Source organism: Triturus cristatus, chromosome 11, assembly GCF_964204655.1.
Source record: "Triturus cristatus chromosome 11, aTriCri1.1, whole genome shotgun sequence".
Taxonomy (NCBI): domain Eukaryota; kingdom Metazoa; phylum Chordata; class Amphibia; order Caudata; family Salamandridae; genus Triturus; species Triturus cristatus.
Genome location: NC_140594.1, coordinates 819,918,614 through 819,943,333, shown reverse-complemented (window position 1 = coordinate 819,943,333; position 24,720 = coordinate 819,918,614). Strand labels below are relative to the sequence as shown.

At 44.9% G+C, this 24,720-nt stretch overlaps 1 protein-coding gene across 1 annotated transcript in view; it reads right to left on the bottom strand.

Moving 5' to 3' along the window:
* Window positions 1–24,720, bottom strand: part of LOC146785483 (thiamine transporter 2-like) — an 826,847-nt gene that overhangs the window by 429,391 nt on the left and 372,736 nt on the right. Inside the window, exon 3 of the mRNA XM_085633336.1 lies at window positions 7,002–7,833. Within this exon, the coding sequence (XP_085489462.1) occupies window positions 7,002–7,833 (832 nt within the window). The remainder of the gene's footprint in view (window positions 1–7,001; window positions 7,834–24,720) is intronic.

Sequence of the window (24,720 nt, the reverse complement as noted above, 5' to 3'; positions counted from 1 at the left end):
CGTTAGGCCCCAGTGAGTCTGCCAGTCCCGACGGTCCCTAGCCAAACGACGAACCGGAGAATCAGGGAGGGGTGGGTGCGAGCGGTCATTGTCTACATCCACTACGGAATTGAAATCTCCACCCAGCAGGATGGGCCCGGAGAGGCAGTGGGCCAACGAGCCCGATAACCTGGAAAGGAAGGCAGTCTGGTCGACATTAGGAGCATACACACAGCAAACGTTTAGGTCTCTCCCTCCCAAAGTCCCCGAAATGGCCACATAGCGCCCCTCTGGATCTATCACTGAGTTCGTGACCTGGAAGGGGACCCCAGCTCTAACCCAGATCAGCGCCCCTCTGGCATACGCGGAGTACGAGGTGCAAAAGACCTGCCCCCTCCATCTACGCTGTAGCGCCGCCCCTTCCGCCTTGTTCAGATGGGTTTCCTGCAGCAGCGCCATTTGTATCCCCCTACGCACTAAATAAGCGTGGACCTTGTGACGCCTGGACATTGTATGAAGCCCCCGTACGTTCCAAGTAACACATTTCAGATTGGCAATCTCAGCCATTGTCCCATATCAGTCTCGCAAAGTCTCCCCAGCTGGGTCCCAACCATAAAAGGACATCGATCTTCATAGCACTGATGGCGGCCATTGTCCCCAAACAAAACTGAACAACCCAAATATTAATTAACTCCCCATCCACCCTCCCCAGAACAGGACCCAAATAACACCATCTAGTTCCCATCCAAACCATACTCCCCAACAACCCACTACACCTTACTAATCCTGCAGTCGCCACCACAGGAAGGCCTTAAGGGCCAGGTGCGGGCCGGACGGAGGCAATGGGCCCTCGTCGCCCAGGCCACCAGGACTAAAGCAAGCCCACAACAGTGTCACGAAAAGACCCCCTGGGGGCCAGTCCAGGGCACCCCGCCCATCCTACCCCGGTAGACAACCACTCTTACCGTCCCCCGCCATCCCCCCGCCGGGCCCCCACCCAAACTGAAGAAGCACACCCAGTTACCCCTGTCCATCCAGTATGTCCTCCACCGATTGTGGTGTGATCTCCGGCGTATGGCCACTGTCCGGTACAGATCCCTCGGAGTCCGTTGAGCCCCCCTCGTCATCCGGGATCCCCTCCTCCGCCGTGGCATCGTCCCGTGACCCAGACAGCGCCGTCAGCACCTCCAGCACTCCCCTCCGCTCCGTCGATGTCTCCACAGTTGAGGGACCCCCCGATCGGCCTCCGCGACCTCTAGTCCTCCTGGATCTCCGCCTCTGTCCCGGCTCTGCCATCCGTCTAGGCGAAGAGCCGGATCCACCTTTCCCCGCTCTATAGAGTTCGAGCCAGTGACAAGCGTCCTCTGGGGTGTCGAAGAACTGGGTTTTGTCATCGACAATTACGCGGAGTCTCGCCGGGTAGAAGAGCGAGTACTGGATACCCTCACTCCGGAGCTCGCGCTTGACCGCCAGGAAGGAAAATCGTCTGCGTTGGGTTTCATAGGTGTAATCCGGAAAGATGTTCACCTGACTATTCGCCACTTTGAATGGTCCATTGTGTCTGGCGGCATTGAGGATCAGGTCCCTATCCCTGAAGTGCAGCAACCGCGCCACCACCGGCCGCGGGGCACGGCCCTGCTGCGGCGGCCTCGCCGGGACTCTATGGGCACGCTCCAGAGTGTAAAAGGAGGACAAACCCTCCGGGGCCACCGTGTCTCGGAGCCAGGCCTCCAGATACGCCACCATGTCGCCATCCTCGACCTTTTCCGGCAGGCCAACCACACGAATGTTGTTCCTCCTGTTGCGGCCTTCTGCATCCTCCGCTCTCTGCTCGAGGACCGTGATCCGGGATAAAGCCTCCTTCATTTCCGCGGCCAGGGTGCGCTGCGCCGGCTCCAAGGTTTTCACCGAGCCCTCCACTTCCTTGACCCGGTCCGACAGTTTGCTGTGGTCCGCTCTAAGGAGACCCAGGCTCGTCGCCACCTGGGCAATGTCCTGCTGGAGGGCCGAGCGCGCGGTCGCTATCGCCTCCAAAACACGGTCGAATTGCTGCTGCAGAGGTGCACCACCGGCCTCCTCTGGACCTCCGCGTTCCTCCTTGTCCTGGGTCTCCAAGTCCGAGACGACCGGGGCAGTCCCCTTGGCACCTCTAGGCTTCCCCATGTCGCCGGCCGTTCTCCGCCCGGGTCCCGGGGCAGGCGTCCCCGAGTGTCGGCACCGGCTACGACTCCCTCGGGTGCTAGGCCTCAGGTCAAGTGCCGGAGATCTCCGTCTCCAAGGCCCGTTGGATCGTCCCAGCCGCGGCCCGTGCCACCACCTTGCCGTCCGGGGGCACCGTGGAGGAGGCGGGGACAATCGTCGCCGGGCCGGGCAGGCCCACACGGCCGACCGAGTGTCACCAGCTCTACCGGACGACTCGCGGTTCCAAAGGGTTGCGCCTCCCATGGGAGTGGGTCAGCCAGGAGAAAGTAGCCAAGTACGATGCAGGGAGTGGGGCCACCGTCGGGATCTCCCGTTGTCCCAACGTGGGCTCCGCTACGGTGTGGGCATCCGTTCATCCGAGTGCAATCCCCAGTAGCAGAGACCACTCTGACCGATGTCCAGTTTCAATCCCCACCGGGAGACCACCGAGCAGGGGGCGCCCCGTCGTCAGCGACGATCCTCCAGTCTATCGGATCCGGCCACTGGGACAAAGAAGTCCGGGCGCCATGTTGGGTCACACTCCGCAGTTCCCTTAACTGCGATTTGCACCGGGTCACCGCTCGTGCCGATCACGCTGGGGGCCTCGGCAGGTCTCCGTTGGGCCGGTCGCCAAAACATGGGGGTCGGGGTGCCCCGTAGCCGCCGATTTACAGGATAATCACGGGCTCAGTCCCGGAGCCGAGCTCTCAGGCGACCATCGCCATCGGCGCCCAAGCCACGCCCCCCTGGAAGAGTTTCCATCATGCTCTTAAGGGCTTTATTAAATGTTTTTCCAAACCATTGGCAGGTGTTATGTCATGGAGAAGTGGTAGATCCCACCAGCTTGCTCCCACATGTTTACCAGAAAAGAGGAGACACAGGGGGATATGTCCAAAAGAAGTGGCGGAGTAAGGTGTTAGACGTCATGACATAACGCCTCACTCCGCCACTTGAGAAACGCAAGGCTGCTCCATATTTACAACAATATGGTGCAGCCTTGCGTTCCCCCTGCGCTTGTGCTATACTTAGCAGAGTAGCTCCAACACAGGCACCCTTTGCACCATAGTGCAAAGGTGTCTGCGTATAGGGGAAAGATTGTTTGTGTACAGGAAGGTCCCCCTTCCTGTACATAAACAATCTTGAAATGCCATTTTGTCACTTCTTTGTGTGCTGCTTAATGCAGCACACATGGAAGTCACACAATATCATTTTTTCTAAAGAGTGTTCATGTGCAGGAAGAGAGACCTTCGTGCACATAAACAATATTTGTCTTTTTGCTTTTTCCATGTGTGCTGCACTAATATAAAATTTCTCCTCGTTTAGCCCACTTAATATCAGATTTTCCCTGGTCTTTATTTTGGTGCTACCTCCTATTTAAGCTGCAGCAAAATCAATGGGTGTTGCAGTAGAACGCCCACCACAACACCCACTCCCCACCCCTTTTACGCTATGCATAGAGTGAAAGGGGGCCTTATTTACAAGGCAGCGTTAAGCTACATTAACTGGCTTAAGGCTGCCTTGTTAAGAAGGCAAAGCCTCTATCGCCATGGAAACATCACAAGAAGTGACATTCCTGTGGCGATAGGGGCTTGTAGATATGCCCCACAATTTGTTCCCTGGTCGCAAATCAATGTCTTAGGAAATTCGACAGTTGAAAAGATTCCTACCAGTGCCTTAGCTACTATCCAACTGCCTCTGGATACCGAGTGGCAGGATCAACCGCAAGTAAGATATACTTGTTGACTGATGATGAAGGGGTGTCAAGCAGACCAGCAATGTCAATGCCCACCAGCTTGAATGGAACAGCTACTGGTGTCAGTGGCACTACTGATGCATTGATCCTAGGCCCTGACTCATCTCTTAAATGGCAAGCAGGACAGGTTCTAGAGATCCTCTCTGTGTCTCAATGTATTCTTTACTATTAGAGCAAAGAAACCAATCTCTTTTTTATGGCCATGTGTCTTCTTAAGGGCATATTTTGGGGCAGGGACAACAGGAAATTGCTATGCACTGGTTGAATCATGGGCCACTTTCAAGCACCAGGCTCAGCATTCAAAGGCTCAGCATTCAGTATTTCACTGTCCCAGTCAACATCACACTTACATGCTGAGGTTTCCCTTGGTTTCCTTTCAAAGGTCCACAAGTGTATGACTCTCAAAATATGTATCTTTATATACAATTTTCAAATTAAAAGTGAAAGCTGAGTTTCCTCAAAAAGACATGTTGGATGTAGCACAACCAAATATGTAGAGTGACATTAGATGGAATATGGGGCCTCGTTATGATGGCGGTCGGACGAAAGTCCGACTGCCATTCTTTTAGAAATGGTATCACCCGAATGGCTGTCGGCGGCCCTGCCATAGGGATTAGGATGCAACAGCCTTCAAGGCGGTCGCAATGTGTGTGTTTTTTATTACGGCATGTGTTGGGGCTGCAAGCACACGCTGCAGTACAAAAAATACACATTTTACATATCCCTGAACTATGTGGCAGTCACCATGCAGTGCCTGCCACATGGTGGAAGGCTAAGAGCAAGGATAAAAGGGGGCCCAGTAGGGGCCCCCAAAGTCCCTTTCCGACTGCCTTTTCATGGGGGGTTAACAGCCATGAATCGGCCAGTGGAAAGGGACATTGTAATCCCTATGGTGGTGCCTGAGTAGGCACCGCTACTGTTGTGGGGATTGAAGTCCCTCCCTGAGCCTGTCACAGTCTCTCCGACTGCCAACCATCCACCCACCATTATAATGTGGCAGGCGGACATCCATGGTCCAATGGCGGTGCGCTGCCACCGACAGGCTGATGGTGGCGGTCCCACCACCATCATAATCAGGTCCATGGTGACCAGTTAATTTAAAAATTGTTTGAAAAGAGAATATTAAATAATGAATTTGACTGTAAACAAAAATCTGTTACAATCATGTTACAGAAGTTGTAAATTATTGGTGGATTATACTAACAAAGGTTCCTCCAAGGTCTATATAAATCCATACAGCTATTTACTCAGATAAGTGTAGGACCTAGCGTTTGTGGTACAACTAGAGCTTTAGGTGATAGCTTTTCTAGCAATACCCAAGTTACTGTGTCACAAAAGTGAATTTGGATGCACATTGAGTATTGGAGGTATTGTTTGGGTCGTGTTGCAAGTGGTTGAAACTATCCCTATCGGATTGCTGCTCTAAATAATGAGTGAATTTAAACATGCCGTGAATCCTGGAGGAGTGATGTGAAACAAGGTTTCTTTTATTATTAGATAAATGGACAGGTTGACCTAGATAGATGTGATAGTTCATGTTTTGTCCAATATGACACATTAAGAGTGCTTTTAAAAATGAACAATAAAAAATGAATAAAAAGTAGATCTGTAAGGAATTTGTAGCAGACATTTTTGTGAGGATAATAAGTAATGTCTATTAATATGGAGCATTAGATTAGTGATTATACAGAATTGGCAAACACATGACCCTAAAGGGATTTGCTTTCATTAACAGAATGTTAAAAATAGGAAAGACCACATGCATGATCACAAAAAAGACAGGTATTTAGTTTTGAATAAGGAAAAAACCGAAGAATAGAATAAAGAGAACACTTTTAAGGGTGCTACATTGTGCATTCGAATTCCTTCGAACCTACTGTCATCCTAATCTGCCAAATCCAATTGGAGAAATACTGGGGCTTATTTATGAGAGCCCTGCGTCAATTGTGCGGGAATCAGGGTTCTCATAAGGATCTAAGAAGCCATGCAAAGCCACCCTGCATGGCTTTGAGTGGCCGCTTAAATCAGGAGTAAGGCGATGCAGCGCAAATCACTGCGTAGCCTTACTCTGTGCCCAGGAGGCATTCCATTGGTGTTGCGTTGGTTTTTCCCAAGTAACACCCATGGAAGTTGACGCTGCATTTATAATGTTCTCACTTGCCATCTTCTGTGATCACCATGTTAAAAAATCTCTTGAACTAGAGGGCATATTTAGAAAGAATTGGCCCAACACAGCTCAGCAAGCAAAGTTGCTGTGCTGTGTTGCATCAACTGAAGCGAGAATAACTGTGCCATACCTTCAAAGAAATAGTGCAGTTTTGCTCTCTCCTACTCTCTCCATGCACTGGAGCTCTTTGGGGTGCCTAGTGCCAATGCAGGCTCTCTTGTGCGATAGCACAACAGTGTATGCATTATTGTCAGAATGTAGCACACATGCAAAGAGAACATAACAATGAGGAATAAAGATATTTCTCCTTGTTACGTCAGCCTCAGGCAGGCACACCATTTTGAAGTAAACCTGTGTCTATATATCTTTGTAATTATGGGTTTGTGTCGAAATCCAAAGATAGATGAACAGTAACACCCATGCACCGCCCATGGAACTCCTGCAATGCACTGTGTTGCTTTGTTTTTCTTACAAAGCCATGCAAATCAACATTTGCGTGGCTTTGCAATTTTTTATTGGGGCTGCATCAAAAAAGTGACACAACCCAGACGCAAACTCTTAACATATCATGTGTATTTGCAATACACACATTCACCCATAGGTATCTTGCCACTGAATAACAAATGCCTATTGTTACCCAACTCATTTTATCAACCTTAGAAGAATGAAAGGCTGAGTGGGCCAGCTGGGATTTGAATCTATGTTCATCAGATCAAACACAGGCCCCTACAGTGGATGCATTAGTCCATGAAACCACCAGACACAGCAAATATTTGTAAATCTGGTCCTTTGTTTACACAGCAAATTTACACAGTCCCTAGGTATCATTGCATTTACCCAAAGGAAAAAAAGAGTAAATCCCCATAATACATCAATTACCAAATTAAATGCTGGCTTAACTTCAATGCTAAGTTAACTTACCCAAAAGTGTTGAAAGAGCTTCAACCCCACCGTTGTATATGGTGGAGTTTTGTGATGGCTCGACGTGTTCCCAAAGAACCTGGACGTAGTTCAAAATCTGATTATAGCCAGCAGTGGCCAATGCCCACCATAGTGACCAGTATAAGAGTTTCTTTGTAGAGTAACAGTCTTTTAAGTCCATCAGCAAATGCAGAGGCACTCGAAAGAAATGTCTGTGGCTATTCCTATGGAAAGGCTCCTGGTCTGACAGTTTTCCAGTACTGGCTATTTCTGCCTGAGGGCCAATTTCACCATTGCTCCCTTGAGCTTCATTACTAGTAGGGGGGAGATAAGGTTTGTCTTCAATTTCAGCGGTTTCCGGTGATTCTTTTGCCAGTTTTTTATGGAAGAACATACTTCTCTTGGGCATTGGGAGAAAAAGTGAGGCTATGAAAGCCACGCATGCTGAGCACAAACTTATGACATTTAGGTAAAAATATGACACACCTCCTAAGGACACCAGAAGTTGCCCAATCACTGATCCTGCTGTGTAGCCAACCAAGGAGATGCTTCTGCAGTAGCTTGTTACTCTCTGGTAATGATCAGGACTGACAACACTGTAAATGTAGGCATAGTAGGCTATCTCAGTGGCTGTAACTAGGCCATAGACAAACTGCTGCACCTGCATGGCGGGAACTCCGGTGCCAAATAACAAAATTAACAACGCAGTTATGAAGCTAATTCCCTGCAAAATAATGATGGGCTTGTATCGCAAATAGTCAGTAAGCAGAAATACAGGAAATAACAGCGCCAGATAGGAATATGTCCAAACGGGAAATATCTGATTTGTAACCTGTTGAAGAGATAATAAAGAGTTGTATTATGATTTATTCAACATGTTTGTGAAACATGTGTAGCACACACATACAGATATCAGATACATCCAACACTCCTGCATACACAAAATACAGATATAGACAAACATCAGTGCATCCATTCGCAAGAAACACACACACAAATATACACAACAGATCCACACAAACACTAAACACAAAGAAACCACAGGTGTATGAGCACCCAAACACATTGAAGACAAAAATATCACATGAACTACATACACCTAACCTACATAGACCTAACCAGTACACAAGCTACGTATAGTGGTGCTTATTTATAAGCCGATTGTGCTGCTGGTAGGCTCCTTTTTCCTATATTAAAAGTGGCATAGCGATAGCGCAAGGGGCTTGTAAATAAGCACCTGAGTTTGTCAATCAATCAAACAATCAATCATGGGTTGGGAAGCTCAGCTACTCATGCGGAAGGGTCTCAAGGCAATGGGGGGTGCGGCTCCCATGCCCTTGCAGAGAATCATCAGAAGGCTACCATAGCCCATCAGGGTGCAAGTGGTGCTAGATGCTCATGGTGATTCGTCGAAGAGCCAGGTCTTGAGGTCCTTCAGCATCTTAGCGAGAGTTGATGTCTGGCAGGGGTGGAGAGGGAAGTTGTTCCACACTTTGGCAGCGAGGAAGGAGAGGAGCGACCTCCTGTTCTGGTTTTCTTGTTGTGTGGGACAGTGCGGGGAAGCTGGGCTGAGAGGAGGGATCTTTGGGGTGCGTGGAACGAGAGGACGTGGGTTAATGTAGGCGGGGCCGGTGTTGTGGAGGGCTTTGTGGGCATGGGTAAAAAGCTTGAAGGTGATTCTCTTCTAGATGGGGAGCCAGTGAAGTGCCCGCAGGTGTTGGGTGATGTGGCAATGGCACGGTAGGTTTAGGACTAGTCTGGCGGCAGCGTTTTGGATGCTCTGGAGTTTGCGGGTGAGATTTTTTTTAATGCCGGCATAGAGTCCTTTGCCGTAGCCCAGTCTGCTGCAGATGAGGGAGTGGGTAATGGTTTCCCTGTGCTCGAGGGGGATCCAGTTGAAAGTTTGACGTAGGAGACAGAGGTTGTGAAAACAGAAGAGGTGACAGCCTTGATCTGGCGGTCCATTTTGAGTTCGGAGTCCAGGATGATTCTGAGGTTGCGTGTGTGGGTTCCTGAGGGCGGAGGTCCACCAGGTGTCGTTCCAGGCATCAGGATGTGGGCCTATGATAAGTACTTTGGTTTTGTGTGTGTTCAGTTGTAGGCAGCTGTTCTTCATCCACCAAGCAACTGCTTCCATTCCTTCTTGAAAGTTGTGCTTCGAGATGTTGGGTTTGTTGGATAGTGAGAGGATGAGTTGTTTGTCATCTGCGTACAATATGATGTTGAGTCCGGCTGCTCTGATGATGGAAGCAAGAGTCGCCATGTAGACATTGACCAGGGTGGGGCTGATGGAGAATCCTTAGGAGACTCCACAGGTTGTAGGCGTGGGCTCCGAGATGAAGGGAGGAAGTCTGACACGCTGCGTTCTGCCGGAGGGTGGAATGAGCGGATCCAGTCATGGGCTTTGTTCCGGATTCCTCCATTGTGGAGTCTTCCTGCTAGGGGGCAGTGTGAGTCTGTGCCGAAGGCTGCGGAGAGGTCTACGAGGATGAGAGCCACAGTCTCTCCTCAGTTGAGGAGGGAGCGGATGTCATCTGTCCCGGCGATGAGGGCGATCTCTGTGCTGTAGTTCCTCCTGATGACTGTGGACAGTTTTTCAATGACTTTTGCCAGGTAGGGAAGTAGGGAGATCGGTCTGAAGTTCTTGAGGACAGTGGGGTCCGCTGAAGGTTTCTTTAGGGTAGGATTGATCTTCACGTGTTTCCAGTAATCAGAGAAGGAGGCAGTCTCGAAGGATCAGTTGATTATTCGTTGTAGTTTGCGGGCAATGATGTCTGCCGCTTTGTGGTAGATGTGGCGGGGGCAGGGGTCCGTGGGGGCCCCGGAGTGGGTGGTCCTCATGGTCTTTATGGTGTCTGCGTTGCTGAGGGCGGTCCAGCTGTCCAGTGTCAGCTGTGTGGTGCAGGAAGCGGGTGCCTCGTGGAGGAGGTTGTTGTCGAAGTTGTCATAGATGGTTTTGGTTTTGTGATGGAAGAAGGTGCTGAGTTTGTCACGGAGGTCCTGAAAGGGTGGGATGCCAGTGGACTCGCTGTTGGGTTGGGCGACCTCTTTGATGATCTCTAAGAGTTCCTTGCTGTTGTGTGCGTGGGTAGAGATTCTGTCCTGGAGTGCTTTCTTCCTTGAATGTTTGATGAGTTTGTGGTAGGCAGTGGTGGCTGTTTTACAGTTGTTAAGGTTTTCTGGGGTTTTGGAGTTCCTCCATAGTTTCTCGAGACGTCTGCAGGTTCGTCTGGATTGCTGGAATTCAGTGGAGAACCAGCTGGCCTTCTTGGCACGAGGGTTGGAAGATTTCTTAAGGGGGCGACATTGGTGGTGCAATCAGTGATGCATTTGGGTAGGGTACGGACGGCGGTGGTGGGGTCCTTGTCTGAGGCAGTGGGAACAGAGACACTGAGGGTGGTGGTCAGTTGCTCGTCGGAGATCTTGTTCCAGCTCCTGCGGTAGAACTGTGCTGGGTGTCTGTAGGTGAAGTGGACACAGCGGTGGTCCGTCCATGGGAGGTTGGAGGTGTGACTGAAGGAGATGGAGCTACCTGCTGTGAATATGGGGTCGAGGGTGTGGCCTGCTGAGTGTGTGGGTCCTGGTATGATCTGATTGAGTCTGATGACATGGAGCTTTTCCAGTAGGGAGATGGAGTTGAGGTCTTGGCACCTGTCGAGGTGGAAGTAGAGGTCACCCAGCAAAATGTAGTCGGTGTAGGTGATGACATGCGGGGTGATTATGTCAGTGATGGAGTCAGAGAAAGGTGCATGGGGTCCGGGAGGTCGGTAGATGAGGGTGCTATGAAGGGTGGTGGTCGGGTTGACCTGTATCTTGAAGTGGAGGTGTTCCATGAGGTCCGTAGGCCTGTCAGTGTAGGTGCTCAGGTGGAGGTTGGCCTTGTGGGCAATGGCGATGCCGCCTATGCTGAGGTTTGGGCATTCCTTCCTGGTTATTTTGTATCCTTCTGGGATGGCCATCGCAATATCAGGTCCCAAGGTGGCGCTTGTCCAGGGTTCGGTGAGAAAAGGGACGTCAGGAGGGGTGCTATTGAGCAGATTTTCCTGGCGTTTCTGAGAAGGGCGCGTACATTGAGGAGGATGCATTGCAGGGTTTGTGCTGCAGTGGGGATGTTGGTGGTGGGCGGAGGTGGGTCCTGGGTTTTGGTGATTTTGAGGAAGTGACGGCAATTTCGGCAGGTGAAAGGGCCTTAGGTGTCAAGAGGTGAGGAGAGCTTGCAGTTGTTATTCTTGCAGTTGTTGAGTGCGTGGAGAGCTGCTTAACTGTAGCATTGGTAGGTCGGGAAACAAGGGTTCCTACTTCCTAGCGATGGTAGCAGTTGGGTTGAGAATGAGCGCAGACAGGCATGCCTTTGGCATGCCTTTGGCATGCCTTTGGTGTGGCTGCACAGCGGCCTCCATGAAGTAGAGGACGGGGGAGGGCAGGACAGCTGGGAGGAGGAAACGGGTAAACAGCACAGGTGCGGGAGGGGCCATGGGGCAGCAGCAAAGGGAAGCAGTAAAAGGGGGGAGAATGTCAGTATGAAGACTGACTCAGTCTAAAAGTAAAATTTAAGGAAAAAACTAAGCAAGCAATCTAAAGAAAAAAAGGAAATACTAAGCAAGCAGCTGCCAAGGACTAGGGAGAGAGCAATCCAACCAGTCCAGGGGCGAGAACTGCAGTCTGTGTTGGGCAGACAGCAGAGGCAGAGCACTGCCTGAGCTACAGAGCTGCGTGTGGGGAGAGTAGGAACCCAAGAGGTTTAGCTTGACTCAGCTTGCAGCAGCCTTCATTAAGTAGAGGTTGGGGGATGGCAGGACAGCTGGGAGGCAGGAATGTGGGAAAAACATGGGAGGGGCCATGTGGACAGCAGCGGTGGGAAGTAGCAGAAGGGGGGAGAATGTCAGTATGAAGACTGACTCGATCTAAAAGTAAACAGTACGGCTAAAACTAAGCAAGCCATCTAAAAAGAAAAAAATAAAAGGAAATACTAAGCAAGCAGCTGGCAAGGACTAGGGCGAGAACAGTCCAGTCCAGGGGCGAGAACTGTGGTTGGTGTTGGGCACACAGCAGAGACAAAGCACTGCATGAGCTACGGAGCGGTGCGCTGGGAGAGAAGGAACCCAAGAGGTTTAGCTCTTAGTAGATGTGCATTTAAAAATTGTAAACGTATACTTACCTTGACGTTGTAGTGTTTGGCGATGTAGTGGAAGTGATATATTTGAAACTTGAGCTTAATGACCTTGACATGTGTTGTATAGATGTACATACATAACTTGTACTCATGCCCATAAACAAACATTTAGCCTACAAACACATACCAAACACACATGCATGCCCACCAACCCCACTTCCACCAAACACCCATATATGTCAAACACAAACACCAAGGCGCAACCACACACCTCACATGTACAATCTACATTCACTTACTTTTCTTCAAAAATCTCAGTTTAATAATAGCATTCTGTCTGTTACAAGAACATGCATGAGGTTTCAACTGAAGTAGCTAGTTGTTCTTTCATAGTCAATCAATGAGGATAAGGCTTATGGAATGAAGATCATTTGTATAAGCATCAATTTTCAGAGAATTTAGGAAAGTCACTGAAGTGTGTTGAAAAAGCGGATCCAAAAAAGAGAAAGTCTTTTTCATGTGGAGTCATCACCCCCATCAAAAAGGGAGTAAAGAATATGTTTCCTTAAAAAGAACAAAAATTGTGTCCACATCCCTGTCATATTCAGTGGTTCATAATCATAGTGCATAATGTATTTGGTGTTTGGATAGAATATATCCAGTTGTAAATATTGGTAAGCAGAAATAAAATATTTTGATACATAAATATCGTGATGAAAGAATATCATTGACAAGAACACAGTTTTTTTAGGTAAGTGATATAATTTTCAATGTTATCGATGTATTTAATATCATTTTCAGTAATGTAGTCGTTAAAAATATCGTTATTTAATTATTTTAATATGTTTTAGTTGCTATATTAATTTTATGTGCTACTATTGTTTATATAAATGTTATTATTTTTAAAAGAATATAACATGCAATTTTAGGTGATTTAGAATGTTCTTTTTAAATATATAATTTTAATTTATAGTCACAGTGGGTTGTGGGGTTTGAAGGGGATAGGGTGGGAAGTTAATTAGGTAATAATTAATTATGAATTGTTTAATACATGTTACTTGATTATATGATTGATATTTATTAAGTTAATTATGTAACACTGATTTACTTTTGTTATTTTATTCGTGGGCTGGTATAGGGTGGGAAGATAATTAAGTAATAATGAAATAACAATTATTTATTGATTGTCAGTTAATTATTTAATAGCTTTTTAATATGGAATTTTGATTTATATTACTTATATTTTAGTTGTGGGCTGCTAAGTTTGTAGGGGTCTAGGGTGTAAGTTACTTAATCAATAAATAATTTGTAATATATTAATATTTGACAATTAATTATTTAATTGCTTTTTAATTATGGATAATAGGGAATACTGATTTATTTTAGTTGTGGGATGAGAGGCTTGTATGAGTATAGATTGGGAAGTTAATTAGGTAATAATTCATTGACTATTAATTATCATTTGTAAATTAATTAAATAATTGAATTTTTAATATGTAATTTATAGAATACTTTTTAATTTAATTATATATTAGTTGTGGGCAGCTAGGTTTGCGAAGGTCTAGAATGGGAAGTTAATTAAGTAATAATTAATTAACAATTAATTATTAACTAATAATTCATTATTTAACAGATTTTAAATATGTCATTTATGGAATTCCTTTTTTTCAGGTATATTGTAAGTGTGGGCTGCTAGGTTTGTAGGGTTACAGGGTGCAAAGTTAATTATTTAATCATAAATAACAATTTTTATTTATTGATAGTTTTTAATAGTAATTATGTAAATTGATGAATATTTTTTAGTTAAAAAAACATATATATATATAAAACCTACCGGAGGTCACCAGTAGGAAGCACTATGTTTCCATTTGACTTGCCTATATTTTTGGCGCCCTGTGATGAATCTTCACAAAAATTTTTGGAAGTGTCATAGAGAGAGTTTTGTTGTGCATAGAAAGTTTCGGGGTGATTCATGAAGTGGAGGCCGAGAAAAAGGGAGTCGTCAAAAAAAGTGTGTTTCCCATGTTTATTCCAATAGGACCTTTATTCGAGCCTTCAGTCCAAACCACTGGATGGAATTACACCAAATTTGGCTGAAAGGTAGATTTGGTTACTCAGATCACGCTTTCAGTTATTTGTTGTAAATAGATTCAGTAGTTGTTGAAAAATTTAAGAAAATCTAGTTAGTGATATCTATGGCTGTGGTGACTTCACAAATTATAACAAGCTCATGCACGGAAATGTAGAGCTCTGATTGACTGCCAACATTTCAACCAGGAAGTGCTGGCAGCCATCTTGAGATTTGCTTAAGCCGAGTCCCACAAAAAAAGTTTAAAAAAGAAAAGGGGCATGGTAGGAGTACCCTGACCCCCAACCCTCAGAAAAACATGTTTTTAAAATGCTGTGAATACCGTGAATTTGCAGTGAAAAAAAAGCAAGATCAAGCTCCAATTGCTTGTTTTGATTATATCCTCGGGTGGGCCAGGTCCTAGGATTATGCAGGGATTAATATTAAAATGGATGGGGCACACAGGGGCCCAATCCAATGTCTTACAAAATACCCCAGGGTGGCACTGTGGACCGCCGAACCCAAGGGACCACCACTTCCTGGGGCTTTTCATAAAAGGTTATAGGGGAATGCAGGGACCACCCTGAGTCCCGGGGACCACCATCTCCCCAGCCCTAACTGGATTATGGAGCGGGGGCTATGTGGACCCCCGCATCTTGTGGACCACCACCTACTGGGGCTTTATTTTTTTTTTAAAGAAGGGAATGGACCGTGTAGCCTATCTCCCAAGCAATTCTTGGCCCGGGGACCACCACCTCCCCGGGTCACCCTATACAATGCGAAGGAGGGAGGGCCATGCAACACCTCTCCTGGAGCCATACATGATCCTGGGGACCACTACCCCCCAGGGCCGGCTCCTGCTATATCCTGGGGTGCCCACTCCTGGAATATAGCAGTTTGCTGTGACTTGGCAGGAGCTTTGACAGCTCCCACCAGGTCAGAGAAAACACTCTACTTCCAGAAAGTGAGAAGACGCTCTTGCTTGCTGAAAGTGGATGTTTTATCTGTTTTGCTCCTTGCTGTGAATCAGGCAGAGAAACAGACGAAAGGATTGCTCTCACAGAAAGTTGCATGATTAGCAGCTCCTTGGCCCTGAGAGCAATGCTGGCTCCCGCAAGAGGCAGCAAGCCGGCAGGGACTGCTGTAGCATTCTGGATCCCCCATCGGTCCAGGGGAAGGTGAGAAGGGGGAAGAATAAATGAGGAGCAAATAGCAAAATGAAGGTCAGCAACGAGCAGAAAAAGAGAAAATAGAGGTCAGCAACTAGCAGAAAGATGCAGAATAAAGGTCGGCAACCAGCGGAAAGAGGAAAAAGAAAGGTCAGAAACTATCAGAAAGAGGCAGAATAAAGGTCAGAAATGAGTAGAAAGGGGCAGAATAAATGTAAGCAATATGCAGCAAGAGACAGAATAAAGGTAAGAAACAAGCAGAAAAAGGCAAAATAGAGGTCAGAAAATGAGCAGCAAGACGCAGAATAAAGATCAGAAACAAGTAGAAAGAGGGAGAATAAAAGTCAGCAATGGTCAGAAAAAGGCAAGATAAAAGTGAGAAACGAGCCGAAAGAGGGAGATTAAAGGTCAGAAATGAGCAGAAAGATGCAAAATAAAGGTCAGCTGACCTTTCTTCTGCCTCATTTGGCTTATTTCTCACCTCTATTCTGCCTCTTTCAGCTCGTTTTGCAACTTTTATCTTGCCTCTTTCTGCTCATTGCTGAACTTTATTTTGCCTCTTTCTGCTCATTTCTCACCTCTATCTTGCCTCTTTCTGCTTGTTGCTGACCTTTATTATTTTGCAGAAGAGAAGAAAACAGAGAGCACTCAGGCACTCATACACCCATTCACAGGTCCACTCAGAATCTCACACACCCTCTCCCAGGACCACTCAGATACTTATGGACCCAGTCACAGACCCACTCTGAGAGTCACACAATAGAATTGAACACAACGTAGAAATTCACTGAAAAAAAAACAAAGGTTACTGGGACGTTATAGGTAGGCTCACATTTCACTCATACCAAACCAGAGAAATTCAGCAGTTACAGTTAGCTGAGCTAACTATAATTTGCGCCCCCACAATGCACTGCTTATGACCTCACATATCACTCATGACATGGTCAGTGACATCACTCATGACATCACTGATTACATCTCAAATGACATCTCTGGTGACATCAGTGAACATCAGCAAGGAAACCGCCCTCCTTGCTGCAATAGACAACATCCGCTCCCTCCTGGACAGAGGAGAGACAGTGGCCTCATCCTCCTCAACCTTTCAGCTGCCTTCGACACAGTCTCTCACCGCACCCTAACATGCAGACTTCACAACGCAGGGTTCTGTGACAAGGCCCTTGACGGGATCTGCTCATTCATCTCTGGCAGAATGCAGCTGGTCAGACTCCCTCCCTTCCTCTCGGACCCCACACCAGCCACCTGCAAAATCACCCAAGGATCCTCCCTCAGCCCCACGTTGTTCAACATCTACATGGATCTGCTGGCTCCCATCGTCAGAATCCATGGACTCAACATTGTTTTATACGCAGATGACACCCAACTCATCCTCTCCCTATCCAATGTGCCCAACGCAGCCAAAAACAACTATCAAGAAGGTATGGAAGCAGTTGCCAAATGGATGAAGAGCAGCTGTCTACAACTCAACATGGACAAAACAGAAGTACTCATCATGGGCCCACACCTCGATGCCTGGAACAACACCTGGTGGCCCCCGGCCCTTGGAAGCCCGCTCACTCCCACTTGACTACGGCAATGCATTCTATGCCGAAATCAACAAAAACCTCACCGCAAGCTACAAAACATCCAGAATGCCACCGCCAGACTAATCCTCAACCTGCCACGACACTTCCACATAACCCAGCACCTGTGCACACTCCACTGGCTCCCCATCGAGACAAGAATCACCTTCAAGATTCTCACCCACGCACACAATGCCCTCCACAACAACATACCAGTGTACCTGAATAGCTGACTCACATTCCACGTACCCCAAAGGACCCTATGATCAGCCAAGCTCTCCCATGCCGTTGTCCCTCGCACCAGGAAGTCCAGATCAAGAGGCCTCTCCTCCTCCTTCCTCGTGGCCAGAGCCTGGAACGCCCTCCCGCTCCACCTCAGACAGATAACATCACTCCCCAACTTCACGAGGTACCTCAAAACATGGCTCTTTGATAGACCTCCTCCCTGATGGACAGGACCCTGTGCCTCCCCCCTCAGTGCCTTGAGACCATTATGGGTGAGTAGTCACGCTCAACAAACCCATGATTGATTAATTGATTGAGTGATGACATCATCCAGTGAGTGTACATTTTTTCTAAGAGTTTATATTTGTTAAACATATATAATAAGCTACCACAAAAGTTAAATTAGTATACTAGGTGTACAACTAATGAGTGATACTATTTCTAACATATATTTTCTCAGTGGCTGTGTGACTGTGTATTCATGCGTGAGTTGTTGTCTGACTGGCTGTATAGGTGTCATAGAATCGTTTATATTTTTATGTTTTAATTGTGGATGTATTTTGTTTATATATATATGTGTGTATATATATATATCTATAGATTCACTGAAAAAGAACATAGGTTTCAGGGACTGTATAGTTAGATTTTAAAAAACATTAGAAATTCACTGAAAAAAACATAGGTTTCAGGGACGCTATAGTTAGTTGGACATTTCTCTCATATAAAACCAAAGAAATGTGGCCGTTATAGTTAGTTGAGCGAACTATAACTCATGCCCCCGTAATGCACTGCTGATGACATCACATATTACATCAGTCATGACATGGTCAGTGGCATCACTGATGACATCACTGATGACATCTCAAATGACATCAATGATGACATCATCCAGTGACTCAGTGTTCCAATATGTTTTATACATATATATGGCAAGGTGTATTGAAGAATGAGTGGGTATATTAGTGTCTGAATGGATGATTAAATAGGTGCATGACTGACTGTATAAGTGAATATTTAAACGTGTCTTACTAATACATCGGTGACTGACTAATCTGTAAGAATGTCTGTATCAAGTGTGAGTATCAAGGACCCCCTGTAAAATTGAAATACAATTCCCACGACAGGGCAAATATGCAATCAAAAACTAAAATTCCTAGGCAATATACAGTCTATCACATTGGAACAAATAATATACAAGAAAAGAGTTCAGTGTAACTATCAAGTGTAGTATAATGAATTATTTTTAATTATAAAAAACAGACATAACATTCATATTAAAACGGGTATTTATTTAAAAATGACATCAATTTGATGACATTACATTAACAATGTTTTAACTTTCTCCATATACAGTTTGAAATAGAAAATACAATACAGTTTAAAATCAATAGTGGCAGAAATTTAATCTTCGATGCGTGTTTCGGCGCCAATGGCGCCTTCACCAGGAAATGCCACAGGTAAACTTATCACTTTTTGTGAGGTGTGATATTCTTATACGTGGTGGTAACACTGGGATGCCGGAGAATATTCCCTTTTGTATTAAAAAAATCGTTGATGATATCAATATAATGGCAGGATTTATTTTGCAAAGTTTCTTTGTGAATAAGATTGCATTAATTAAATATAAAATCTGAAAAAGGATAAAATGTTGCGCAGATCATAAACCTACATATGTTCCGATATGTATATAGCTAGTGGAATACGCAGTGAGCACAACTTGGATGGCAACCCTCTAGTATGCGAAACCGCGGTCCTTTTATGTCAAATTTAGTCTTTGGACGTATGTGGATACGCAGCGAGCACTGCTTGGATGCAGGCCTCTTGTATATGAAAACGTGATCTTTTTATATCAAAATTAGCCTTGGACATGTGATAATCCCTGGCTGGTTCTGGCGTGGATACCGCTTATAGTGATTTGTTCCTATGTGATAGAATGTATATTAAACCAAAACAACCTGAAATCTCAGGTAAAAGAACCTAGCTTCAAGGACATGGGGTGTCAGAACTCAGCTTGGGTTCTAAAAACACCAAAAGGAAGAAAAACTTTTCTTTCTTGAGTCCCCTCACTCACCAGGGTTTCCCCACGGTGACATGCTTCATCATTGGGGTCCTCCCAGTCCTCTACGGACTGAGGCGTGCTGCGACTTGCGAATTACGTAGGAGCACTGTTGTGACAATTATTAGTGGTGCAGAAAGTGTAAGATCTACTACTTGACAATGCTCAAACGTATGTATATGTTAACGCATGCTTATTAGTTGCAGCGTCACGTATTGATCTTTCACCTTAATCTAAATATAAAAACAAGATACATTGTACCTAAGTGTCACTAATTAAAATATCAAACTACATAATTGGATGTACATAAGTTTCACAAGTACAAAATTGTGCAATAGCATCAAAAGAACCAAACACCAGAATATGTTGGAAACCGTAGAAACAACAGGGTGACAAAGGAATAGATAGTGAGAAAGCAAAAATGTTGTGAAAAAATAAAAATGAAGGGGAGGAGAGTGAATAGGAATGGGGTGAATTACATGCGCCCATAAATGAGAAATGAGGGTAATATGTGTAGAACAATATACAGAGCCCATCCAAAGGAACACCTCTATGTTAGAAGTGAATGGAGGGGAATGCACCATCCTTCTCAATGCCGTGGTGGGTAAATCGACAGTAACTATGACTGAAAGGAAGGGCGAAGCGATGAACTGTCTTACCAAGGTCCATGATGATCAGAGGTCTATCCGAGAGTGAGTGCTAAGCTCACTAGGTGACATATGTAAGGATAGCAGTCCTAAAAGTGGTAAATATAAACATTAGTACCCCAAAGGGTTGCAACGGATAGTGCAAGATGACACCAGGAGAAAATAATACATAAGTGCTTAGATACTCCCAGATGTACCATACAGAACCAGGAGTCCATGTGGGACAACAAGCAGGTAAAGCTGGTGTAGTGACTATTACTGAATGATCACAGTTAGACCAAGCGGATGAAGAATGGAGAAGTAAATTCTAAAGATATAGGTGCCTACTGGCCCTTGCAGAGTGCTTAGTGTGTTGTTAAAAAATTATTATTCAGGCTAATCTCGAACAGTATTAGTAGAAAGAAAAGAGCTTGCTGAGTGCGCCTGTCTAAAAATAACGGAATAACAGATATAAAAATATAGAATAAACACTGAGAAGCAGGATCTAGGAAGTTAATTACCTATTTAATAAATGCAACAAGCATGTAGTTGCAAGGGTTGCTGGCCCCAAAGAGCACCGCAGAATTGGGGGAAATGTTCAGGAGCAGGGTAAATCTGTATAACGAAAGATAAAAACGTGCCCGATTGGAGGTTACAGGTTAATATGATGGAGCTAACTGGTATGCATGGAGAAACAGGAAAAAACACCAGTAAATAATTACCTTGTATATATATGAAGGATAGCCAGATGTGAAGTGATGTTAGGGATAAATGAAAAACAATAATGCAATCTGGGGGGAAAACAGAAAAAATGCCTATAAAGATGGAGCTAAACTTATAGAAATATGGATAAATTATAGCCAGCACTCATGGTACGAAAAATGGGGCGGACTAATGTCTTAATACTGATGCATTAGGTGCCAGATACAGAGAACCTAAGGAACCTAAATAGTTAGATGAGTTCTACAAGCATACAAGAGGAATCAGAACTCAAAAATTTTAAAAAGTCCATGCACAAGTTAGTGACCGTGGTGCTAACGTTAAGTCATATGGAGGACGCTGAAAAACAACAACAACACTGCGCTAGTGAGCCGCAGAGGTCAAAGGCTCTTACTGGAGGATGCATCCAATAGGGTGCGGACGAGCGGCTATACCACACAGTCCACTCGCGTATGTTGCGATGTCTATCCTGCTGATGCCAAGACGCGGAGGGCAAACCGCAGTCTTAACCAAGTGTCGGTAATCACGTGATACGACGGAAGCCGTGTACAAGTGCGTGATGATGTCACGAAAGCGTGAAAAAGAAATCTAAATGGCAGCCATATTGAAATGGGGGTATGTAAGAGGTTTAAACACTGCGATTGGTGAGAATGTAATGAAAGAATCTAAACAGTAAGCTAAAGAGATGTAAAGCGGCGAAAACAACGGAGTAAAGATGATGTTGGTGAGTTTTCCAAAAAGTATATAGAAAGACAGGACAACATGTCATACTGAATGTAGTTATACAATGATGTATTGAGAAAATGAGGGAAAGAACCACAGCAGCCATGATGGAATAGGGGCTTAAAAACAAGTCCAAACATCTGACACAATGAAGCTAATACAGTGAAACAAACTAACCATTAGGCACAAAAGATATAAGGCAAGATGAACATGAAATGATCTCAATAATAATGAATATACTGCATTCCAAAAGATAACCAAGGTTGGTGAAGATGGCAAAAACATCAAACGAGGTGCGAACCCCTACAGTCAAGAGGTAATGGGAGGCTGAGATGATCATGATGCAACGCAGAGATGCTTAAGGAATCAAGTCACTTGGAGTTATAGCGGATTGCTTGTTCCCAGGGAGTGTCAAAATTTAACCCATGTGTTTGTGTGTCTAGTATAAAAATCCAATATACCTCCCTGCGTTTTCTGATTGCCTCTGATTCTTGTATATTTTTGTTGTGAATTTTTTCTAAAATGAGCCATTTGATCTCATCTTCTGCATGCTTGTTGTCCTTATAATGTTTGACCAGGGGAGCAGCAATCTTATTGGTCTTAATGGCAGAACGATGTTCAGTCAGGAGCGTGGAAAACGGCCTGGAAGTTTCTCCCACATAACCCAAACCACATGGACACAACAGTAAATATATCACATTGTCCGTTTTACAATTGGTGAATGTTTTGAGATGAATTTATTTTTTGGGGTACATATATCTATCTGCAACAATTGCACCATTACATGCTTTACAGTGTGCACACTTATGGTTTCCATTGATGGGATGGGTACCTCCAATGGTTTTTTGTACAAATGTTGGTTTGGTGGTAATTCTAGACCTGACAATTAGATCTCTGAGGTTTTTGTTTCGTCTGTGAGCATACATGGGTCTAGGTAGTTTGTTTTATGATTCCATGTTGGTGTTAAGAATATGCCATTGGGCATTGATGATTTGTCTTATTTTTCCATTGAAAATGGAATGTCTTGTGACTCAAACTAGTTGTGTGGTCTCATTCTTGGTATGGGTTCCTAGTAAAGGATCACGGTCAAAGAAACGTGCTCTTTTGTAGGCTTCCCTAATGAGTCTCCTGGGATAGCCTCTGTTAATAAACTTCTGTTTCATGACTATAGCTCTTAAATCATAGTCATGTAAGTTCGTACAGTTACGTCACAGACGCAATAACTGCCCCATGGGAATACTTTCTTTCTGACATTTGGGGTGATAACTGGTAAAGTGAAGCAAAGTATTCCTAGCTGTGGGTTTGGTGTATAGATTAACTTCTAATTTGGAGTCTGATTCTTTTATTTCCAAATCTAAAAACTCGATATTACGTTCGCCAATGTTGGCAGTGAATCGTAAATTCGTGTCACATAGGTTGATCCAAGCAAGGAAATCCTGAAGTTTATCCAGATCATCATTCCAAATGAAAAAAATGTCATTGATATAGCGAGACCAGTGCTGTATCGACTCAAAGAAAGGGGTCACCTCGTTATAAATAAAAAGGGACTCAAAGTGTATCATATAGATGTTGGCTACCGTGGGGGCTCAAGATGCCCCCATGCTAACACCTTTGATCTGTTTGAACAAATCACCATTAAATTCAAAGGTGTTTTCATACAAAACAATTTGTAACAGATCAATGATGAATGGCACATCGCAGTCGATGGAATATGTATGGATGAACCACTCCACAGCTGTGAGTGCTTCAAACTGCGGAATATTGCTGTACAGAGCCTCAATATCTAAAGAGACAAGGGTGTCTCTATTGGTGTTAAATGATAAACCTTCTACCTTGTTAATCATATCTTTAGTGTCCTTGACATGGGACTGGGTTTTAGGTATGTGGGGGCATAAGATTTTATCAATATATTTAGAAATGGGTTCTGTGACAGAACCAATCGTATTTTTATTTTTTATCATATTCATATTAGTATCATTTCGGTTTAGATTTTGATTGAAGTTGCCTTAGGAACTTCACAGCTCATGTCTGATTTTGACTTGCTCCTGCTTACACAGCAGTGCGTGCAATTTGTTTTAAGGTCTGTTTTGCTCCTCATTTGCTTTTCGCACCTCACTGACCAGAGAGAACTGGATATTATCAGTGGAAAGTGCATAGTCTGCCTCGGAGCCATAATACAGAGGCCTGGCCAGCCACTGTTTTTGGCCTTGACGCAGACTGGTACACGCTAGCTCGATTCTTTATAATGAGAAAGGGGGCGAGGTTGCTAGAAGCTTCGCCTCACATTGAATAGTATTAAAGCTAGAGGCTTTGGCAGCCCAAGCAGAAGTTCACCACAGAATAGACGTATTGCTGTGACGGTGTCAGAACTTGGGTCCCGGCTGGTACTTCTTCCTGGGCTGTTGAAAGGACTTCTCCAGCTGACAATGGAAAGAATGTTGCATGGCCAGTCGGTGAGGTGTTCCTAACCACTCTCTCTCTCTCTCTCTCTCTCTCTCTCTCTCTCTCTCTCTCTCTCTCTCTCTCTCTCTCTCTCTCTCTCTCTCTTATATATATATTCTATTCTCTACTACCTGTACATATTGCATTTTATTCTAATTGTTTATTGTAGGTAATTGGCATTGGAGAATCTACATTTACTGATATATTTGGCCTACTGTTTTCATTAATAAACTTATGTTTGTTATGTTCCATACATTTGGATTTGTTTTCTTGCCCCGTCATAAGGAAGGGTAGCGTAATTGCCTTGTCTTTTGGGGGTGCTGTGCAAAGTGTACTATTTCAAAGGAGCAGTGGTGAAAGGTACCTCACCTTAAGGGAGTGTTGTGTTTTACCTCTGTCAGAAGGGAATGTTGGGGTAATGGGTGTGGCATGAAGGTGGGCAGCCACATTTATTACATCTTGGCGTCATTTCTCACAGGATTCGAACGTTGATTTTAAAAGGGGAAGGAATATTTTTTCTAGGAAATCAAAAGCAGATTCTCAGATACCAATTGAAATTCCTGGATGGGAGGTAGTCCCATATAGTGCATTAGCTCATGAGTGGGCTAATTGTGCTGGTTTGAGTGAGAATTGGAGAGTGTGGTTAGCTGAAGTTGAGCCAGCGCAAGTGCTTGCGTGTTTCAAAATGTGCCAGTGAAAAAGGGAGAGGAACTCTCTACAGTAGGAAGAAGAGGTTGGATACTTTTAAATGCTTATCGTTTCATGCTTGAAAAATATGTTCAGTTGCAAAGTGAATGTGAGAAATTAGAGAAAAAGTTCATTGAAACCACAAATACCTCTACCATGTTAACCTGTCAGAATAAATTATTGTCAGATAAGCTAGAAACCTACCAGACTGTAGCAGAAAAGGCTGCAATTCGTATTGCACAATGCAAGTATAAGAAAAGGAGAGGAAGGGTTAACAAGAGAAAAGTACGTTTAGCTATTGCAAAAGTTG